This window comes from Lonchura striata, chromosome W (assembly GCF_050655825.1).
Source record: "Lonchura striata isolate lonStrDom1 chromosome W, ASM5065582v1, whole genome shotgun sequence".
Classification (NCBI taxonomy): domain Eukaryota; kingdom Metazoa; phylum Chordata; class Aves; order Passeriformes; family Estrildidae; genus Lonchura; species Lonchura striata.
The window spans coordinates 39950130-39973035 of NC_140743.1; the positions used below are offsets into that span (position 1 = coordinate 39950130).

Here is a 22906-nt window from a genome sequence, read left to right on the forward strand (position 1 = left end):
TTATTTTACTAACAAAACATCTGAGCAAATGGCTATTAATGCATTAGGCATAAAGTACCCCCTTGCTCTTGATATCTCATCTGATTTAATTTTCTTTGTTAATTAACTCAGCAAAACATTTCTAGTGACTATAGCAGACTTTTGTTACTGTAAAATCTGCCTCTTTGAACAGTATCTTTTGAGTAGAAAATTACTTGTGTTTCTTCTATATAATATGGGAGGTTAAGATGCTATTTCTTCATGTCACTGAAAAGTCTGTAGTATCTGAATAAGTACTGAGTATTCTATAGATAGCTCTCTGAATGTAAAATATATGTTGTCCTGATCTTTCAGACATTTTTGTTTGATATATCAGTCATGAATCATCACTAAGAATTTAACAGAGGGTAGCAGTCTTATTTCTTTTGCAGATTGCTGTTGCAAAAGCCTTTTAATTGGAACTTCTTTGTATCTGTATATGACACTGAATCAAATCTACTCCAAATAGCCCCTTAAAAGTTGCATTTATGAAAATTCTTTGGCAAATGCTTCTTCCCTATGAAGCAGGGAGTGTTTCTCCATTATGACCAAGCCAAATGCAAGCTACCTAGCAAAAGTCTTTTCAGAGAAAAGTTTGTGGAGGATTGGGTTAACAGAATAAGCCAAATATAACAGTATATTCATTGCTGTTGTGACAGAAGGATTTTGGGGATGAAGCAACTTAGCATATCACAGGAGGTGCAGAATACATTCTAAATATTTATTGATGCAAGTATCACACATGGAATCTAATTACTTACAGTTCCAATGATGTGCTTGAAGCAGCCAAATTAATCAGCCCATGTCTGAAAACTCTGTAATTGAAGTAATTTGTATGCGGATTATACAAACTTCTTGAGAAAAATTCATCAAGGTCTTTGCCATTCTTCATGAATGCAAAATATGTTTCACAGGTATTGTACATTGAACTGCAAATAATATCTCCCATAGGAGTGAATAAATGGACGCTATTTACATACCAGGAATAAATGATCCCAATAAGTTAATTTGATAAATGCCTACCTTTGTGTTTCTGGGGGAGAAAAAAAGAAAGAAACCCAAACAAAAGACCCCAACAACCTTACTATATCTCTCTAAACCCAATCTAAACAATGATATGGCAGCTTTATGGTTATGGGTGAATTCCCTGGTATTTCTTAAATATTGGGCAAGTAGAAGCCACTGTGTTATTATGAATGTCTTTGGGTTAAAAAATATTTATTTTGGGCAATCCCCTTCCTGTGGCTGCAGGATTATAAAGGTCCAACAAAATATTGGACTATCTTAGATCAGAATTTATGTCCTGTGAGTTACTTATGATTGGCAAGTGAAATCTGGCCTGTTCTCATAAATGGAAAAAAATTGTTAGATCAGGCCAAGAACCCTCCCTCTTTAGTCTTATCTAAGCGAGATTTTTTTGAACTCATAGTTTAATGACACCCAGGGGAAGATCAGCAAGTTGTCACCTTTAGCAGAGGAGTTCAGTTACCAGCTCACCAGTGTACTTATAAAGCTAGAGGAAGGCTGATACACTCTCTGTCTTCCATTGCTGCTGCTGAAGTCACTGCATTGATTTGCACTGTGCAAGAAGTCACACAATGTCTTTTTGGCATTTGGATATTGCCACTGTTGTCTTTGAATTGTCAGTTTAAGATACTTTAGGCAGAATATGAAGATTGTTGAAGAATATGGGTAAAAATAGTATAAATCTGTCCTTAACTGGGCAGTGCCTCACTTCAAGTAACTCTTTAAATGCGATGAGATTGCAGAGCAGGTGAAGGTTTGTGGTGTGAGTTTTGTTCTGTAATATTCATAGAATCATAGAATGGCCTGGATTAGAAGGGACCTTTAAGCTCATCTCATTCCAGCCCCTCCTGCTATGAGTGCCTTCCACTAGACCAGGTTGTTCCAAGCCCTGTCCAACCTAGCATTGAACACTTCCAGGGATGGGACAGCCACAGCTTCTTTGGGCAACCTGGGCCAGGGCCTCACCCTCCTTACAGCAAAGAGTTTTTCCTAATATCTAAACCTACTTATTTTCAGTTTTAAACCATTCCCCCTTGTCCTCTCACTCCAGGCCCTTGAAAATAGTCTCTCTCCATCTTTCTTGTCAGCTCCCTTTAGGACCTGGAAGGGAACAATTAGGTCATGCTGGAGCCTCTCTTCTCTAGGCTGAACAATCCCAGTTCTCTCAGCCTTTCATAGCCAAGTGTCTCAGTTTAAAAGACAGATGTCTGCCAAGGAAGGTGGGAATCTTCCCGGAATGGAAAAAATTACCCCCCTCCCTCCAAATTATCACTTTGAAATTACAGGGTTTCCAGGCAAAATTAAGGGAAAAGTAATAACAGTTCTTTACTGGTAAGTTAACTATGACTATAAATATAACTATAAATCAGAACAAACAACAAAAACAATAACAAGTTTTCCCGCCTGTTAATTTTTCCCTTAGGTGTAGTTAGAACCACAACCGACAGGGGGCACTGTTGGCTCCTAGCAGGGCAAAGATACTGCCCCTTGTGGCTTCAGGGGGTGCTCTGACACAAGCTTGGCAACCTCTCAGGTAATGGTGGTGGGAGCTCGAGCAAAGAAGAGGACAGGAGATTGCTCCTTTTGCACAGCTCATGGGCAGCAGGTGTTTCTGGTACCCCCACTGTCAGCTGGCATGCTCTGGGGCTGTGGGCAAGGCTTGGTCACAATGTCGGGCTACTGTGCAGAGAAGTGGCCCAGTGGGAGCAGCCCCAGTCCTGGCAGCACCCCACACGTTGGCTCTGGACCCCCAAATAGCTGAGAAACAGGGAAAAAACAAGCAGGCTTTCAGTGTAGAAACTGCAGCGGATTGAAGTCCTGGAGCCTAACACACAGGAATAGCCATGGCCACCACACTGTAGGCCAGGGTCTGGTGGGACATGGTCCCGGTCCCAGGTGGCACCACATGCGCTAGCTCTGGACTCCTGAATGACAGGGAAGTGGTGCCAGAAAAAAAAAGAGGGCAACAATATTTCAAGCCAGATGCACTCATTGTGTCCCCTTGTGGCCACTGATGCACGGACAGACGACTCTTCAACTAGTTAAAGTTGAAAAGAAGGGTATTTATTGCAGCACGCTGGACATGTGTGGAATCATTTCCAAATACATGTGCAAGGAGTCACAGACTCGTGCTCTCTATTTATACAGAAAAGGTTTTACATATCCAAGCGGTTTCTAAGGACACATAATACATAATCATTACCTGCCTACTTTGTATTATAATCAGCTGAATATCCATTACAGCTGTGCAATTGTACTCCCTTAATTGGGTCAGTGGGATTTTGAAATAAGGGAGAGTGGGCATATTGGAGGAAGAAAGACGTCTTCCTCATGGTGAAATCTTCGCCCATGGCCAGTTGGCAGGACTTTTTGATCTGCTGGTCATGGTCCAAGCCTCTCCTAACTGTTTGACTATTCTTAAGGCAAGGTATTTTTATGGTCTCTGCTACTTCACAATTGCTACATCTATCCCTGTCACTCCTAGCTTCTCTTTCCTAATGTATTTGTTACTCTTTAACTAAGGTACTTGATTCTTGCCACCTATATTACTAATTTAGCTTTCTAACTAATTTTAAAATCTTAATTAAAATATGCAATTTTCTACTATCCCAGTTATATTCCCATCTGGCCCCTCGACTCATCTACAGTTTTCAATTATCCTAAATATATTTCCAGCTGACCCCTTGACTCACTGCTGCCACCTCGATCCTGAACCAGAAGAGAGCAAGAGTGAGAGAGTCCTAAACCCCACCCCCCCTCTAGGTCCCAGGCCGAGCTTACACCTCTCACAATATCCCCTGAGCCACAGAAAACCTGGAAGGCAAGGCTTTTAAAAAAGCCTGTACTGAAACAGGGGCTCTCCCCACCCCCAGCCCCACACACATCTAGTCCCTTGCCTTAAAGATACAGTAACCATTTTTTGGGCACAAAGCAGAGGATCAGGATATATACTATCATAATAACTCACTCCAAGACAGAAAGATGCTCCATCCCTCTGATCATCTTGGTGGCTCCTCTGAACCCACTCTAACCAATCTATGGCCTTTCTGTGCTGGGGACCCCAGAGCTGGCGGCAAAACTGCAAGTGATGTCTCACCAGAGCAGAGGGGCAGAATCCCCTCCTCCCCTGCTGCCCACACTGTGGGATAAGCCCAGTTCACAGGGGGTTTCTGGGTGCCAGTGCACACGGCCAGGGCATGTCCAGCCTCTCACCCACCAGTACCCCCAGGTCCTTCTCCCCAGGGCTGCTCTTGATCTGTTCATCCCTCAGCCTGGATTGATCCTGGGGATTGTCCTGACCCAGGTGCAGCACCAGCACTTGGTCTTGTTAATCCTCTTGAGATTCTCATGGGCCACTTCTTGAGCTTGTCCAGGTCCCTCTGGATGGCCTTGTCCTTCAAGTGTTTCACCTGCACCACTGAGTTTGGTGTCATCTGCAAACCTGCTGAGGGGTGCCCTCAACCCCTTTGTGTGTGTCATTAATTAAGATATTAAATAACACTGTGTAGCAGGTTGACCCTGGCTGGATGCCAGGTGCCCACTCAGTTGCCCTTTCCCACTAGGACAGGGAAGAGAATAAGATGGAGAACAACCAGCAGGGTGAGATAAGGCAGTTTTATTATAGTAAAAGAAAGAAATAAGCAGAGATCTGTGCACGTATGGGTTAAAGAGAAAAAAGGTCAGTCTCTACTTCCCATCAGCAGTGATATTTGGACACTTCCTGGGAAGCAGGGCTTCAGCACACATAATGGTTCTTCCAGAAGGCAAACATTAAAAACTCATTAATTGCCCCGCCCCCCTCCCTTCCTCCTCTCTCCCTTAGCTTATCTATCTGAGCTGATCTCATATGGTATGGAATATCCCTTTAGTCACTTTGGATTAGCTGGCCTGGTTGTGTCCCCTCCCGGGATCTTGTGCACTCCCATCCCCTTTGATGGGGGAAGGAATATCAGAGGGACAGTGCTGCTTAGCAGTAGCCAAAACACTGGTCTGTTATCAACACCCTTCCAGCTACCAATGCAAAGCACAGCACTGTGAGGGCTGTGAACTTTACCTTGGTGTCCTAGTTTAGGGCAAATTTGGGAGAAAAACCTCTGGAAGGAGCCCCCAGAAAACAAACCCCCACGGCCCCTCCCCACCCACCTGGTTCGGGAAAAATTTTCTCTGAGAGAAGTGGAAAAGAACCTGTTTATTTAACAAAGCACTCCCCAACACCAAAAAACAATTAACAACACCAGATGACAACAAAACTCTTTCACCACTCTGAAGAGATGAACAAATCCAGAAAGTCTTTCCTGGGAGTGGCCGCCCGGGTCTGGATGCTGGGGATTGGTCTCCAGCACTGGGGATGGCTGCTGCAGATCACAAAACGCAGGCTCTCAGTGTTCCTCGGTGTTTCCAGGTCCCAGTCCGGAGCAGGTTGGAATGATATTCAGGAAAGGGAAAGGGAAAAAACAGTCCAGGGAAATAATTGGACTCTTTAGCTAAACTAACTAAAAAGCAAAGGCAAAAGCAGAAGCAAGCAAAGCAAAGCAAGCAAAAGCCAGCAAGCAAAGCAAAAGCAAGCCAGCCAGCACTAGCCTCTTCTAGACAACAGACCATGGGGGGAGGTGAACCAGCTGATAACATGACAAAACAAACCTTCACTTTCAGAGTCAGTTCTGAAAGTACAGAACATAATATCAGACATAAACAGAACACACGATTGGGGATACCAGCATCATAACGTCACCCCATGACATTTGGTCAGACCCAATACAATCTCCATCCCTTATTCCATACCATTTGCGTCATGCTCGGATCCCATAAAATATATATGCTCTCATTACTAGGATGCTTAAACCATGTCTATACCAAACATATATTTTATTAACTATTATTGCCTGTCCTTTCACATGCCTCCAGGTGGTCTCCATTCCATCAGGATGTGGGGTCAGGACAGGAAAAATAGTACACTTGATAGTTCATGGTTGAGCACTGCCACCATCCGGTTCATCACTGCATTCTTTTTGCTCCTCGCAAAATTCGTTCTTTGTCAGTTCATGTCCCTCCTGCTGCTTTACCTTCTGTAACATACAACTTACACTATAGGTTATTCTTACCCCAAGGTTGAATCTCCTTGAGGTACACACTGGGTCTCCCCATCCTCCTGCATCACCCACCAAGTACACCCAGGTCCTTGGGCAAAGACAATCCCATGAATGGGTTTGCCTTTTCCCATGGGGGAAGAAATCCACACTGTCTTCACCAGCCACTTCCCTGTGTGTAGTGCAGGGACCTTGTCTCCTCCCACAGTGTCGAAGGGCTTCGTTTGGGTGGGACGAGGGCAGTTAGCAGATCCCCTAGTGTTGACTAACCAAATGGCTTCTCCCAAGTTTGCATCCCAGTGCTTCCATGTCCCATTACCAGAAGCTAGGGAGTTCTTATAAAATGATGGAAGCTGGACTGGACAAAACACAGGTCAAGACAATATGGTTAATGCTACATTCTCCGTTTATTGTTTATAAGATGGCAGTTTATATACACTTCAATATAGTTTACAGATTGTGAGCACACTATCATTTGTCAGCAAACATTGTTTCTGTCTTAAGGTGGTGTCATGGTTTGACACTGGCACAATGCCAGTGCCTCCATGAAAATGTGATCCCTCCCTTGAATGCTGTGAAGTGGAATCTAGAACAGAGCAAAGCAGGCCCAAGCTTAATAACAAGGGAAAAAAAAACTTTATTAAGCTACTACTACAAAAGGAAAAAGAAAGGAAAAAGGAAAAAAAAAACACACAAGGATCAAATGAAAACCTTGCAAAGCATTCCTCCCCCCACCACCCAACTCCCAACAAACCACAGTGAGACACAATCTGGACCCCAATCAGGTTTCCACCCTCCAAACAATCAATACTCAGTCCATCGAGGGAACAGAGTCTCTCCTGTGCCACAGACCCCCCATGAAAACACAGCTCCACATCCTGTGTTTCCATGTCACACATGGCACCGCCCGGAGAAAAGTTTGCCATGGTGACCCTTCTCCTTTCTATGCACAGTGCTCTCACCACCAATGCATGGATGGACAGACTGCTTTTAGGATTTTTTCCTTTCAAGGATGCCCTGCCAAGAGGGAAGAAAACAACAGTTCAGTTTTTCATTGTTTGGGACCACAGTCCCCCCCATTTTCCCCTGGGGCCGAGGGCTCAAGAACAGAGATCTTCTTCTCTTCTCTTTCCTTTCCAGGACAGGGGGCGCCACCACAAACCCCCTAACCTTTTCTCCGTTCACTCCACTTTGTCTTTTTTCCCAGCTGAAGCAGGTCTCTTGACTCACTGGCATCCTCCCAAAACACAGTCTCTCTTGGAGGAGATTGGTTCAGGTTGTGGCTAACACGGAAAAGTCCAGCCAAAAACCACTCCTTGTCCCTCTCCCATCTAGAATTCCTCCTTCTAACATCCCAGGGTCCAAGGTGTCCTTCTTCCTCTCTTTCAAACCGAGGAGGGGAAAGGAAAAATTCACAAAGCTTTCATTTCTCAAGGAAGGGTTAAAAGTCCGAACTCCCAGGGATGGCTCGATGCCCGGACATCCAGCAACTCCCACGCACTGGGCACCTTGCAGCTCCCCCCGCTCCTCCTCCCTCGCGGTGGAATTGCTGACAGAACTGCCGCTGTCTCTTTCTCTCTCCCTCTCGGGAGAGAAACTCTGGGGGGGGAATGGAGACATCCCAGATTTCTTCCACCCTTCCATCTGCAGGGGCCAGCCCGGTTCCAGTTCTTCCACCACCCTTGGGGCCTACCTTCATCAGGCCATGGGCTTCCCCTCCCCCACCCAGCTCGTGGCTGGGCAGGGGAGAGTTTGCACTGCACGCTGACCGGAACCAAAGAGAGTGAGTTCCCCTGGGAATTCTGCTTTCAACCCCTCTGTGTTCTCAGAGGCATGTCCACCTTCAATTGGTCAATATCCAAATTGACCTCTTGCTTCCGTAAAAAATTCTCTTTCCGTGTCAAACCACGACAGGTGGCTAGAGCCTCACAATGCAGACTCACACCAATTCACACTCAGCTCATTACTTTGTGGTCACCTTAACATAATTTCTAACTGCCACAACTATTTTCTTACTGCGTCAGATGCTTCCAAGGCCTCACCGAGGCCCACATCTGAGGCCTAGACTGGGGGGGAGCTCAACCTCCACTCTAAATATAAATTGTGTCCTCCCTCTTCTCAGAAACCCGGTAACAATTACCTAACGCTCTTACCATAGTTTTTAGCAGCCCATTATAGTTTTCAATCTTCCCAGAGGCCTGTGGATGATAGGGAATGTGATATAGCCACTTAATTCCATATCTCTTTGCCTAGGAGTTTATAAGATTATTTTGAAAGTGAGTCCCGTTGTCCAACCAAATTCTATCTGGGCTTCCATGTTGCCACAAAATGTGTCTTTCAAGACCTCAAATCATGTTCTGGGCGATGACATGGTTTACTGGGTATGTTTCCAGCCAGCCAGTTTTGGCCTCTACCAGGGTGAGCATATAACTCTTGTCTTGGTGTGTTCATGGCAGTGGCCCAATGTAATCAATTTGCCAGGCTTCGCCATACTGGAAGCCCAGACACCACACTCCACTCCAAGGAGGCTTCACTCGTGTGGCTCACTTGATGGCAGCACGTTTCACACTGATGGATAACCTGTGAAATAGCTTCCATGGTCAGGTCCACGCCTCAATCATGAGCCCATCTATGTTGCATCCCTTCCAAGATGCCCTGATGTTTCATAGGCACATAGGGCTATAAATAGCTCACCCTTTCTTTCCAAATCTAGGTCCACCTGAGCTATTCCAATTTTGGTGGCCTTATCTACCCATTCATTGTTTTGATGCTCCTCAGTGTCACAACTTCTGGGCATCTACATGATGTACTTTCAGAGTAATGTTTTCTATTCATGCAGCAATGTCCTGCCATAATGCAGCAGCCCAGATTGGTTTACCCCTGCATTGCCAATTGCTTTTCTTCCACTGCTGCAGCCATCTCCATAGAGCATTAGCCACCATCCAGGAGTTGGTATAAAGTATGGGCCACTTTTCTCTCTCAGCAATCTCTAGGGCTAGTTGAATGGCTTTCACCTCTTGTCATGGTTTGACATGGAAGTGAATTTTCTCAGGAAATGGGGTCAAACCAATCAGTGGTCAGGTTTGGATATTGGCACTTGGAAAGGAAGAGTAAGGCTAACCTTTGTTCTTTGTTAGATGCAGAAAGGAACTTTGTAACTGCAGATGAGAAGGCAGAGGTGCTTAACACCTTCTTTGTCTCAGTTTTTAGTGAGAAGACTTGCCTTCAGGATAACTGTCCTCTTGGGTTGTTCGATGATATCAGGGAGCAGAATGGTCCCCCCATTATCCAAGAGGAGGCAGTCAGCACTTCTGAGATGCTTGGATATTCATCAATCCATGGGACCAGAGGGGATCCATCCCAGGGTGATGAGGGAGCTGGCAGATGAGCTTGCAAAGCTGCTCTCCATAATTTACCAGCAGTCCTGGCTCACTGGTGAGATTCCAGATGACTGAAAGCTGGCCAATGTGATGCCTGTTCATAAAAAGGGTGGGAAGGAGGATCCTGGCTGGTTAGCCTGACCTCTGTACCAGGTAAGGCTATGGAACAGTTTATATTGGGTGTCATCACACAGAACTTAGAGGATGGCCAGGGTATCAGACCCAGCCAGCATGGGTTTAGGAGGGGTAGGTCGTGTTTGACCAACCTGATCTCCTTTTATGACCAAGTGACCTACCTGGTGGATGCAGGAAAGGCTGTTGATGTTGTGTACCTGGACTTCAGCAAGGCCTTTGACACTGCCTCCCACAGCATACTCCTGGAAAAGCTGGCAGCCCTCAGCTTGGACAGGAGCACTCTTTGCTGGGTTAAGAACTGGCTGGATGGCCGGGCCCAGAGAGTGGTGGTGAACGGTGCTGCATCTAGCTGGCAGCCAGTCACCAGTGGTGTCCCTCAGAGATCTGTGCTGGGGCCAGTTCTGTTCAATATCTTTATTGATGACATGGATGAGGGGATTGAGTCTTTCATTAGTAAGTTTGCGGATGACACTAAGCTGGGAGCATGTCTCAATCTGTTGGAGGGTAGGAGGGCTCTGCAGAGAGACTTGGAATGATTGAATGGATGGGCAAAGTCTAACAGGATGAAGTTTAACAAGTCCAAATGCCGAGTCCTGCATTTTGGCCACAATAACCTCCTGCAGTGCTATAGGCTGGGGATGGTGTGGCTGGACAGTGCTCAGGCGGAAAAGGACCTGGGGGTACTGGTCGATAGCCAACTGAACATAAGCCAGCAGTGTTCCCTGGTGGCCAAGAAGGCCAACGGCATCCTGGCCTGTATCAGGAATAGTGTGGCCAGCAGGACCAGGGAGGTCATCCTTCCCCTATATTCAGCACTGGTGAGGCTGCACCTTGAGTACTGTGTCCAGTTCTGGGCCCCTCAGTTTAGGAAGGATGTTGAGACGCTTGAGTGTGTCCAGAGGAAGGCAACGAGGCTGGTGAGGGGCTTGGAACACAAGCCCTATGAGGAACGACTGAGGGAGCTGGGGTTGTTTAAACTGGAGAAAGGGAGACTCAGAGGTGACCTTATCACTCTCTACAACTTTCTGAAAGGTGGTTGTAGTCAGGTGGGGGTTGGTCTCTTTCACCAGGCAGCAACTGACAGAACCAGAGGACACAGTCTCAAGCTGCATCAAGAGAAATATAGGTTGGATATTAGGAAAAAGTTTTTTACAGAAAGAGTGATAAAGATCTAGAATGGTCTGCCTGGGGAGGTGGTGGAGTCACCATCCCCAGATGTGTTTAAAAAAAGACTGGATATGGTACTCGGTGCCAGGGTTTAGTTGAGGTATTAGGGACTCAATCTTGAAGGTCTCTTCCAACCTAGTGATTCTGTGAATTCTGTGAATTTTACCCGTTTTAAAGATGGGGACAGTGTTTCTCTTTTTCCAGTCACATGGGACTTCACCTGACTGCCATGGCTTTTCAAATATTGTGAAGAGTTGCTTGGCAACTACATCAGAAAATTCCCTCAGGACTCTGGGATGCATTTTATCACATCCTGTGGACTTATGTGCATTTAGGTTCCTCAGGTGGTCATGAGCCTGATCATAGAGTGGGAGAGACTTTGTTCTCCCAGTCCCCGTCCTGCTGTCCATCCATTTGACAGGTGTGGGATGAGAGGTTGGCATTGAAGACTGAGTCAAAATAGTTGAGTGCCTCAGCCTTCTGTTTGTCTATTGTTACCAGTTTTCCAGCACTGTTTATCAGGAGGTAACACTTTCTTTGACGTTCCTTTTCTGGCTGACAGACCTGTAGAAGCCCTTCCTGTTATTCTTTGTGTCCCTTGCCAGGTTCAGTTCAAGCTTCATCTTGGCCTTCCTCATCCCATCCCTACCACAACCAAACTCCATCTCTATACTCTTCCCAGGATAGCTGTCCTTGTTCCTACTGCCTGTGCATTTCCTTCTTTCCCTTTAGTTTGACCAGCAGTTCCCCACTCAGCCATGCCAGTCTCTTGCCTTGTTAATTTTTTTACTCCTGGGGATCACCTCCTGAGGTATTCTTTGGGCTCACTAGTGTATTTGGTTGCTCGTGCAATTTCTGTGATTTTTGATCTGTGAGACAGATGGTAGTTCAGCATACTCTGCATTACCTGTACAAAAGTTTCCAAAAATGTAGCCTTTTTTAACCATTAAGGGGAATGTTCCCTCCATTTAATGTTTTTCTGTGGCCTTTGGGTGTATAAGTGAGAATTATAGGCTACTTGTGGATTTCTTTTAAAAGTTAGATGCTGCTGAATATCTTTATTTCTCAAAATACAGGTTTATTTGCTTTCCATCTCAGTTGTCAATAATTACTACATCCCTGAAAATGTAGGCTTTTAAACTGAATTGAGCTAGAATAGCTTCTTATGTTACTAAATGAAATGTCTCAGCCTCTTTTGGAGTTCATTAAATAGTTTGTTTCAATAGTGATGTTGGTATCAGTACCTCCACAGATTAATTATCAGACTTAGAAACGCACTGTTACTAATTTTTTGTACTTTAATTTCCTTGAATGTCATTGTATTTGTGCATGATTAAATTAGTAAACAGAGACAACAGTTGTTCTTTGTTACTATTTGATGATGGTAATAGCAGTATACTATTTTGAATTAAAGTTCCTGGGCTTGGTTTGTTTTAATACCAATGCATTGTTACTTCATGCTCATTCTGTGCCAACTTCTTTTTCTGGAGCTTATTTCAGCTCTCAAGCATAAGCTGTCATTGTTCTTGAAAATAAAACTTTGTATTATTTAAATACCTCCTTCTTTAATGTGTCACTTTGTATATACTAATGTTGAGTTTTTAACTGTTATTATCAGGTGAAAAGAGAGAAATAGTTCCTATTTCTTTAAGATATTTCATGAGAGTAGTAGCCTAACTTTCATAAAAACCTGAATATACCCTAAATAACACTGGGAATTATGTTACTTTATCATGTTTGTGGGTTTTGGTTGGTTTTGTTCAGTTTGTTTTGTTTTTATAAATGAGAGTTATGACTCCACATTAGGTTTAGATAGAATGTATTTTTCTTCTGTAGAATAGTCCAGTTGGCCACATCTTTACAGCATATTTATCAACCTACACAAAAGGAACAGCTGACCAAAAACTGGCTGGTTTTATACACTTACAAATCCTCGTGTTTGTCTTAACAGGTGAAAAACCATTTGAATGTCCAAACTGCCATGAGCATTTTGCTAGGAATAGTACACTCAAATGTCACCTGACAGCATGTCAGTCTGGAGCTGGAGCTAAAAAGGGAAGAAAGAAGCTCTACGAATGTCAGGTGGGTAATAGAAGTAGCAGACTCTGAGGCTAGACACCTTCCTGTGCTGAGGGAGGGAGTGTGAGAGTACTGAGCAGGAAAGGCATAGAGAGTGGACTTTTGTATCCAATAACTATTTTTAGCAAACTAAATTATAAAGGCTGCATTCAACCATGACATGAAGGTAAATTCTTATATCTAAGTAGTTGTGGATGTGACAGCCTGGTCAGAGAACGAGAAAACTAGATGAGTTTTCCCAGAATCGGCTTGTGAGACTTTAGGGAGTTGAAGATAAACAATGATAGCTTATTATTATAAACAACCTGCAGGTGTTGTTTTCCTACTCTCTGTTTTCCTGTTTTTCTCAAAGATTGTTTATAAGAAAGGCATTTTGTTAATTAGCCAATCAGGTGAAATGTATTGATTAATTGACCAATCTGGTCTATCTGTATTGGAACAATGTATAAAAGGAGAAAATTTGAAGTAAAGCAGCTATGCTGTGCAAACCAGCCTTCTAGTGAGTCTGTGTCATTTCTAACTCAACAGCGACATCTAGTTCCATTTAAAATATGAAATTACTGATATGGAGCTTCATAATAGTTAATAAGTTAGAGTCTTGTGAGTAGGTAAGTGTTCATCTGCATCTTAATAAGCTTTCTGCTTCTTGATGTACAGACATAGGCCTTTCCTGCTTGTGAGCATGCTTCACTAAAGTACAAAATACAAAGTACTATTTTATTTCCTGTAGTGGTAGCTCTCTGGTCAGAGAGAGAGAAAGCTATAGCTAAATTTTCCCAGAATCAGCCTGGGAAGCTTTAGGGAGCTGGAGATAAACATTGATAGCCAAATATTAAAACAGCCTGCAGGTGGTGTTTTTCTAATAATCTATTTTGCTGTTATTTTCATAAGATTGTTTAAAAATGGGTGTCTTGTTTATTAGCCAATCAGGTGAAAGGTATTGATTAAATGACCAATCAGGTCCACCTGTAGCGAATTAAGCTATAAAAGAAGAGAGGATGAACTAAATGAGGCCTTTGCCACTTTGCCTTCTGATCCAGCTACATGTCATCTCTGACTCAATGGTCACAATTTCCTAATTTATTATCTTTGTTTAATACTGATATACTGACTGGCTGGAAAGTAATTTCAACTTATGATGACAATGTCTTTTAAGCAAATATAAATACTGTAGATGGATAGCTAGGGTACTTGGTTGCTATGCAACTGACGTGAAAAGCTGTTCAGAAGAATATTACTTAGCTTTTAAAAGTTGATTCTGAAAAGCTAGAAAATATGAGAGCTGAGATTGGTTGTAGCATTTTTATTTGCCATTTTACTGTCCCACTTCTGTGACAGTCTCAAATAAGGCTCTCACCTTATTCAATTCACAGAATTGCTGTGGTTTGAAGTTAAATTGGGTCATGTAGTAAAGAAAACTATTGGATATTGGCTTTATTTGTTTGAAAAAAAGAGTGATCTTATTCACAGAAAGCAACAAATACTGCAGGAGGTGAATAAATTAATAATTTAATCAGAAGTTTCTCCAATGCTGTGGCGTTGCTTAGTTGTTATACTAGATTGAAGTTAATTCTTGGGAGCATGCCTTTGTCATAAAAGGTAAGGTTTTTTTTGAACATGAGAACTGCTATATAACACAAAATTGTACCTAGTAGCTTCACTGAAGATACTGTTTTGTCTTTGTGACCCTTTGGTTTAATTACTTCACCTTGTAGCTTTCTGTTACAGATAACTGTGAATGTGGGTTAGTGTTATTTCAGCCTGCAGCAACTACAAGAATTCTTGCATAAATTCTTGATTTTTTTCTTCTTAAAACTGAATTTGAATAGTGCTCAATAAATAAAATCTTGACTCACTGAACAAGAAGGAAAAGACAAAATTGCACTTGCTTGATGAACACTTTGGATGCTCTTTAGTGAATGCCTTGAGTACTGAATTAGGCTCCACATGGCAAGAACATTTAATTATGTGCTTGGGCATGACTGATAGTCATTACCTTTATGTAGAACTAATTAATTTTGAGTACTTATCTATAAGGTTAGTATTTTAAGAAGTCGGTGTGTGCAACTTCTTTCTAAAGCATGAGCCTAGGGGACACACATATACAAAAAGCATGTTGCTAGCATCACAAATGTGGTTTTAAAATTTCAACAGCAAAATGGGGATATTCCGTTCCATTACACAGACCCATTCCTTGTGTTAATCCCAGTCAGATACTCCATCATCCTTTTGTGCTGTTGCTGTAAATTGAGGAGATGGAACATTCTGTTTCAAAATTATTTGTCAAGAGTGAAGGGGTTCCAACAGTGAAATGCATGTTCTTTGCTTCTTTCTGAAGCCAAGAGCACCACTATGGACAAAAACCCCTGACCCTGTTTCTTTACTCCAAGCCTGACTACCCCACTCTTCTCTCTCTTCTACCCTGGCACCTCATTCATTTCTGCAGTCTTTGTGTGTTGTTTTCAAGCTACTTACCTCACTGCCAGCTGAAGGGAAATGTGCTCATGTGCTTTATGAAAATAGTATGTCTGCAGTCAAAGCAGTGCTTTTAGCTGGAAGAGACTTTAAAATAGGGAGTTTTAAGAGATTCTTATCTGCTGAAATCGCTCAAATATTTTTTTTTTTTGAAATGGCAAAATGTGAGAGTTTAGTCTATCCAGCTAAATCTTACAATGCCATGAACAAATGAAAACTGATAAGTAAAAGTAGGCTATTGGTACTGCATCTAGAACTTCAGTAAAAGGACAGTTTGAATTGCACTTTGATCGTATTATTACATAAATAGATTTCCACTCCAAATTCTAGCATCAGATATTTATTGGGGTGTGGATCTGTATGTGAATTTCACATAAAGTTAAAATAAGAAAGCTTTTACATGCTGTACTGACTCATTAATTTTGTAGGCATCCTCTGTATGCACAATTTTAAATGGCTCGCTATATCTTAAAAATAAATAAATACCAGGTCTTCTGTTCATTTGAAGCTGATTTCTCTGCTTTTACCTCTAACATACATGGTGGGATTTTTTAATCCAAGTAGCCAGAAGCTATGCTATGTGAAGCCGTGATCTGAAATAGGCGCTATACTTTGTTATATTTCTGTTGGCACTGTTTAACGCACTGTATCTTTTGTTTCAGGTTTGTAACAGCGTGTTTAACAGCTGGGATCAATTTAAAAATCATTTGGTAATACATACAGGTGTCAAACCCAACCACTGTACCTTATGTGATTTGTGGTTTATGCAAGGCAGTGAGCTGAGAAGGCATCTCAAAGACATGCACAATATTTCAGAACAAATAGTGACAGAAGAAATTCTTCCAGTGGAAGCTATGGAAGCTGAACCAGTAACATCAATGACTATAATAGAACAAGTGGAACAAGTCCACGTCCTACCAGTAATTCAGGTACAAGTGGATCCTGCACAGGTAACTGTGGAACAGATGCACCAGGATCTCATACAAGACAATCAAGTGAAAGGCACACAGATGGAGGAACTGCAAGAACAGGTGCAAATTAGTTATTTAGAAGTTGAACATGTTCAGACTGAACAAGGTGCAGAAGTTCATGTGGAGCAATTACATGTTGGGCGTGTAAATCAAATACAGATGGAAGAAGTACAGGCAGAACTTATAGATGGAACAGACCTTGAACAAGTAGAATATGAAAGCGTTGATCAAGGAGAAGCAGAAGAAAATGAAGCCAGTAAAATACATGATGCTGATACAGAAGATCATGAACAATCTGAAGACTTAAAAACTCAACAATTAGTAGACACACAGAATGAAAAGGTGGATAATTAGGAAAAATTACCACACTGTGCAGCTTTAAGAATGAAGTACCCAATTATTTTTGCTAGCTTTTACATTGGTTTTTGAACCAATGGTCTGTGGTCACCTTTCCAATATGCTGTCCTTAGGAAGCTAGACAAGTGGACCAAAGTTAGTTTTCTTCATGTAGAACTAAACCTCTCATATGTGAAAAATAATTTTACCATTCACGTAATGCCATGGAACAGAAACCACCACAGCTTTGTTAGGATTTTAATAACGAATAGCTTGTATCATTTACATCATCCCTAGGTATATGTAAGAGTAACTTTGCGTCTTTTCCTCTTGCTGTGGCAGAAGAATCAGTAAAATCTGGTGGGTTCTAATCTAAGTGGATAATCAGGTACCTGTGAATTTTCTGGGCAGACTGTTTGCTGTTTCCTAACAGCAGTCCCTAACTTTCAGGCTGGGGAAAAAACATTGTTGCTGGAGGTCTCAGAGCACAAAAATACTGTGCCTTTCCAACAAGGGTGAAATTTCCACAAAGCTCCTAAAGAGAGTGTTCAACCTAGTTTAATTAAAGACAATGCAGATAATGTTATAGCGCTTTATATTTTTTGCTTAAAATTGTCAGCTACTGATTTAGGGATTTTTTTCATTAAATTTAGGAGGGGATGAGGGAAGAAACATTCCATGTGGAGGCAGCAGGACACTTTAAAAGGGACACTTTAAATTAGGAAAAGCTCAGTAGAATCTGTGATAAACATGAGCTGGAAGAAAGCTACCAACAGACTCTTCTTTTATAAATTGCCATTTTTGTAAAGGAATATTTTTAAACATATAGAAAAGGCTCGTCTATATGGTATCAGTTTCCTAACTTTTTTAAATGAAATTCTGACACTTGACACAAAGACATTGTACTAAAAGTAAAAGCCATAGGTATGAATGCTAAAATGTGAATTGAAAAGTAGGAGTGCAAATATTTTAATCAGTATTAGACAACAAAACAATAGCATCTATGAAATATTGCATTATTTTTGTAATTCAATAAATTAGGAACAACTGAGTGACTGTCAATTACAGTGCCAGATCCCAGTGGCAAGAATCAATATAATTTTAATAACTTTACATGAATGGCCTATTAATCTTAAGTTTGTTTAAAAAATACTTGTCTGTCTCTATGTTTAAGGATGCTAAGAACTTCCAATTCTCAATTATTGCCTTGAGATTAGAGGTGCCTCCCTGCTTCTGAAAAACTTACTTTGTTTTCAAAGCCCTAAGTAAAGGAAATTTTTGCAAGGATGTTCCCTAATGCTCTTGGTATTCCTGTAGATCTTGCTTAAAATCAGGCTTTTATATTCAGTCTTCTCCAAATGCAAAATTATTTCTTGAGATTTGTGTTTTTATTTAGTATCATTCAAAATGATTCTTGTGTTTCATCGTAGCTAGCCTTGGAGAAACTGTTGCAAAACAAGCATGAATCTCAATTAAAATTTCAAACAATTTAATTAACGTAATTTGCATTCTTTTTTTGTGATGTTTTGTATCATGGTGCGTTGGGAGACAGAGAGATGACACGACATCGAGGTTTCATGCAGCAGAGAGCCTTTATTGGTGTGCACAGTCCTTTTTATAGGCTATTCAAAAGACTGCATTCAACTCTGGTTACCACTCAGCTATTGACCAATAGCTACCTGCTTGCGTTCATATCAGAGACTGGCTCTCGGTAGCCAAACCCCTCCTCCTCTTATGAGGCATACAGTCCATCTTATGCCATGATAGTTTTGTATGTTCTGAGATGCAAATAATATGGGATGAGATTATGTGCAGAGAAAAGAATGTGGCCTGATGTTAATCATGAAAGATAGTGATTGGATTTATACCTAGCTTCTGATAAGAAGCCTGTCTTTTGATAACATGAAGGGGGTGTAACATGCTTAGCTGCATAACTCTCAATTTTTAGGCATTTATGCATATAGACACCAGATCTGTATCAGTGGAATTAAAGGAACAATCTGGTTGTGTCTAATTAATGAAACTAACTTAGGCAATTTAAGTCCAATGTAAATTGAGCAGTTAGATGATATTGATAGCAGGGCTATAATTTGGTAAGCACAGTTGGGCTATTTTTTGTTTTGTTTGCTCTCTCCTTTTTAAGAACAGCTTGCAAATTTGGTAGGAGAGAAATGATGCTTTGTTGTTGTGCCCAGTGCTGCCTCTATACAGACTTCTGTTGAGCCTGGGTGGGAATGCAGTGTGGGTATGACCAATCTTCTCCTCACCCTGAGGGACAGGGTGAAAGGCTCTCCTCAAGTAATAACTCCAGTGGAAAGTGTTTCCCCTTGCAACCCCCTCTTCCCTAGAATTTCCTTCCCAGTGTCTCTCGGGGCTCTGTATAGGGGGGTTTCTGACCCCCTTGCCAGGGTCCCAGACCTTCCAGGGCAGCCAGAGGGATGCCCTGGATTCCCACATCCAAATTGCTTCTACCAGTGGAGTCCCCCATGCCTCCTTACTGCAACAGCAACTGCAACTGCAGGAGGGATTATTGACTTGGAGAGGCAGAAGTTCTGTTTGCCCCCTGTAACAGCCACCTTGCCATCCTCTTTCTGCCACAAATGTCTGTATAGACCTACAGACCTCTCCAAACTATATACCTATGCTCCATTGGAGGAGTTCTTTCCTTTAAATAAGTATATACTGCTGATCCCCAGAGTGCCCTGTGTTATGCAGGTACTGGTCTGTAGCTTGCAATGAGGCAGCATGCAGCTGCACTTTTTGCCTGGTGCCTGCAGTGGGCTGTGTCACATGAAATGAATGCTTGAATTTATGCTGAATGAAACTAATTGGCTAAAGCACTGGAGTCAGGCAGTGAGAAATGGAAAAGTTGGAATTAAAAAAAACCTGTGAGGTGTGTCTGGATACAAAATAAAAAGTGATCATTAAATTGAGACTTGTGGATTTATATACAATATTCATGAGAGGCCACAAACTACTTCTGAAAGAAGTGCAGGGAGAGGAAAGGGTGTTGATTAATAGTTTGAGATCTGCTAAGTTATTCACACTATAAGAAAGGATTAGCTGCTTTTTTGAAAATAGTTACAAAAGCATGTTTCATTTGCAGGCTTATGAAGATGGAATTGGATGTCAATCCTGTGTGAGATGGTCACTAGAGGAGGATCATGCAGCTTCTGCTGATTCAAGCTTGTAGTGGAATTTTTAATTAGCTAATGGTGCAGAATATGGTGGTCTCTTACACAAATTCTGTAACTCAGTATTATTTCGAGTGAGGAAACATTTAAATAGATGTTTAATTTGGTTGCTTACTTTTAAGGACTGAAGTATGTGTTCTATAGGGACTATTGTGAAAATGTAACATGCAGTTAGAATTTTTTTTTGCTATTTCTAACAACTTCTTAAACTGTAGTGTTTGCTTCTAGAAAATAATTTTTAAATTAAAGCAACCTGTTTACAATGAAAATACAAGTAATTTGTAGCTTGTTAAACACTTGGCAGCTCAGGCAGGTACAACAGAAGCTGGAGCTCACTAGCTCAGATCTTGTAAGGCTTCAGCCATGGCTAGACCTAACTGTGGGAGCATGCCTGTCTTTGCATCTTGGCCACAGCTTTGCGTGCAGTGTTAGTAATGCTCTCACAGCTCTTTCATACTTCTTTCCGTAACTGGAACCTTGACATCTATAAACGTCTCTGCTGGGACTTGTCTTTCCAATTTCTTTGAGAGCTTGGTGGCCTGTTGAGGAAATCGAACTCAGAGTCCTCATAAAACTTATTTCTCTGTACTCTACAAAATTAATTTTCATCAGAACCGGATTTATCAGGGGATGTTCCAGGCAAACTGTCGTCATCGATGTTATTATCACTGTTTGTTGGTATCTCTGCCTGTGGACACACATGGGTGAATCTGCTCAGCACCCAGACTGGACCAGTACCTGTTGAAACACACATATAACCTCTACCATTAAACAACACCGGACTTGGCCCTGCCATTCGCCAATCTGCATGTCCTTGTGATAAATGTAAAGTCCTGGAATTGATTGCAGTCTTCCTTCTTTCACTGCTTGGTGGTGTATCACTACCACAGGTTCTTCTTTACCTTCTCCCAAACACAAATAGTTTAGAGTGAACAATACTTTTGACAATCGGTTAAACACATCGGTTTCATCGCTTTGCTTTTGTTTTCCTAGGTATTCTTTCAGGGTATGATTGGCTCTCTCTACAATGGCTTGACCTGTAGATGAGTGAGAGATCCCTGTAGTATGTTTCACCCCCCACTTCTGCATAAATGTAGCAATTTGTTGACTAACATAAGATGGAGCATTATCAGTTTTGATTTCTACAGGTACACCCATTAGTGCAAAGCAGGCAAATAAATGCCTTTTCACGTGCAGAGCCTTTTCCCCTGTTTGTGCTGTGGCCCAAAAAAATCTAGAATAAGTATCTACAGTGACATGGACAAATTTCAGTTCCCAAACTCGGGAACAGGAGTTACATCCATCTGCCACAACTCCAAAGCTTTCAGACCCCTTGGATTTGTGACAAGTCCGAGGCCAGGCCCATTATGACTACATTGAGGGCAGGTTTGAACAATCCCCTGTGCATCATTCATGGGGATCTGAAACTGTCGGTGCATGGCTCTCGCATTTTGGTGGAATGTTTCATGACTGTTGCGAGCTCTCTCAAAGCTATTCTGTGGGGGAACATGGACAGCATAACTGACCACAGCATCCGCCAGTGCGTTGCCCTCTCCCAAACCACTGTTACATTGATGACTTTGAATGTGCATGATACAAAAGACATGCTGGTGTTGTTTCAACACGCTCTGCAACTGCAGGAACAGTTCTCCAAGATGTTGGTTTTGGGTTCTTCTGAGGAGTGCATCCTCAATTCTCTGCACAACTCCAACTACATATGAGTCTGAAACAACGTTGAGTGGTTCTTTGTTCCAGGTGTGGAAAGCCCAACACACGGCCTTCAACTCAAGGGTTTGTAGACTATCTTCCACATCACCTCTGATTAGATGTTTCAACCATTTCTCTTGTTGTTGCCAAACGCACACAGCTCTTTTTGATCTTTGGCCAGCATCAGTAAAAACTGTCTTTCCTTCCACTGGTTTCAATGAACACAAGGATCTTTCCAACCACTGATAACGACTGATGAAATGCCACATCGGGCCTTTTGGTTGTTTGTTGTGCACCACTCCTGTGAAACCTAACAATGCTTCCTGCAGCACAGCAGAGTGTCTGAGCAGCCATTCCAGATCTTAATTTTTCACAGGAACACTGATGTCTGCTGGTTCTTTTCCATCCATTTCTAAAATTCTGTCTCTGTCTTTTCATATCAATGCAGCAAGAGCATCTGTCCTGCCCATTACACGACTTCTTGGTTGAATGGGTAAAAACACCCACTGAAGCAGGATTGCTGTTGATCCATGTTGGGACTCCGTCTTTTTCTTTTGCCATTGAAAGACAATGGCAAGCGGAGAAGCATCAGCGTTGGAGAGGAACAGTGACAACGGCAAATGTTCAATGCGACGAGCACTTCAACCATGTTGTAATTTTTCTGAAACCCGAATCAAAGCTTCTTGTTGTTCAGGGGTGCAGACTCAAGGGCTGTTGGCATCACTGCCATGGAGTCATGGCAAAAATGGTTGCAGATCATCATTGGTGGTTCCTACAATGGTACGAACCTACTGCAGGTCTCCAAAGAGTCTCTGGGCATCATGTAAAGTAGAAATGTTAACATGTAAGGTAAGTTTCTGGGGTCAAATTTGTGCATCTGTGATCAGCCAGCCTAAGTATTTCCAGGGGGCTGATCGCTGTATTTTTTCTGGGGACACTGTCAATCCATGCTTTTTAAGTTGTGAAAAGAGCCAATTCAAGTCTGCATCTGCCAACGGTTGTTTGGTGGTAATGAGAATGTCATCCATGTAGTGATAAATCATTGCATTGGAAAAATGTCGACAAATTGGTCGCAGGGCCCAGTCAACAAGCAGCTGACACATGGTCGGAGAATTGTGCATTCCTTGAGGGAGATAAACCCACTCATATTGTTTTGGTGGTGCTGCTCTGTTGATAGATGTCACAGTGAAGGCGAATCACTGGGTATCTTGTGGATGAAGTGGAATGGTAAATAAACAGTCCTTTAGATTGATGACAACAATGCTCCACCCCTGTGGAATCATGGTTGGTGCTGGCAGCTCAGGCTGCAAAACACCCATTGGCTGCATCTG

At 42.3% G+C, this 22906-nt stretch overlaps 1 protein-coding gene across 3 annotated transcripts in view; it reads left to right on the forward strand.

The window, feature by feature from the left end:
• The window catches only part of LOC146763182 (zinc finger protein 131-like), a 51023-nt gene extending 30045 nt beyond the window's left edge, over positions 1-20978 (forward strand). The window contains exons 6-8 of one of the 3 annotated variants that reach the window (XM_085571095.1): positions 12765-12895; positions 16030-16680; positions 19781-20978. In XM_085571095.1, the coding sequence (XP_085427221.1) occupies positions 12765-12895; positions 16030-16680; positions 19781-19867 (869 nt within the window). In that variant the 3' untranslated portion in view covers positions 19868-20978. Of the gene's footprint in view, positions 1-12764; positions 12896-16029; positions 18177-19780 lie in introns of those variants that run through there. The other 2 variants (XM_085571097.1, XM_085571096.1) reach the window with 2 other exon arrangements.
• Positions 20979-22906: the final 1928 nt, after the last annotated feature.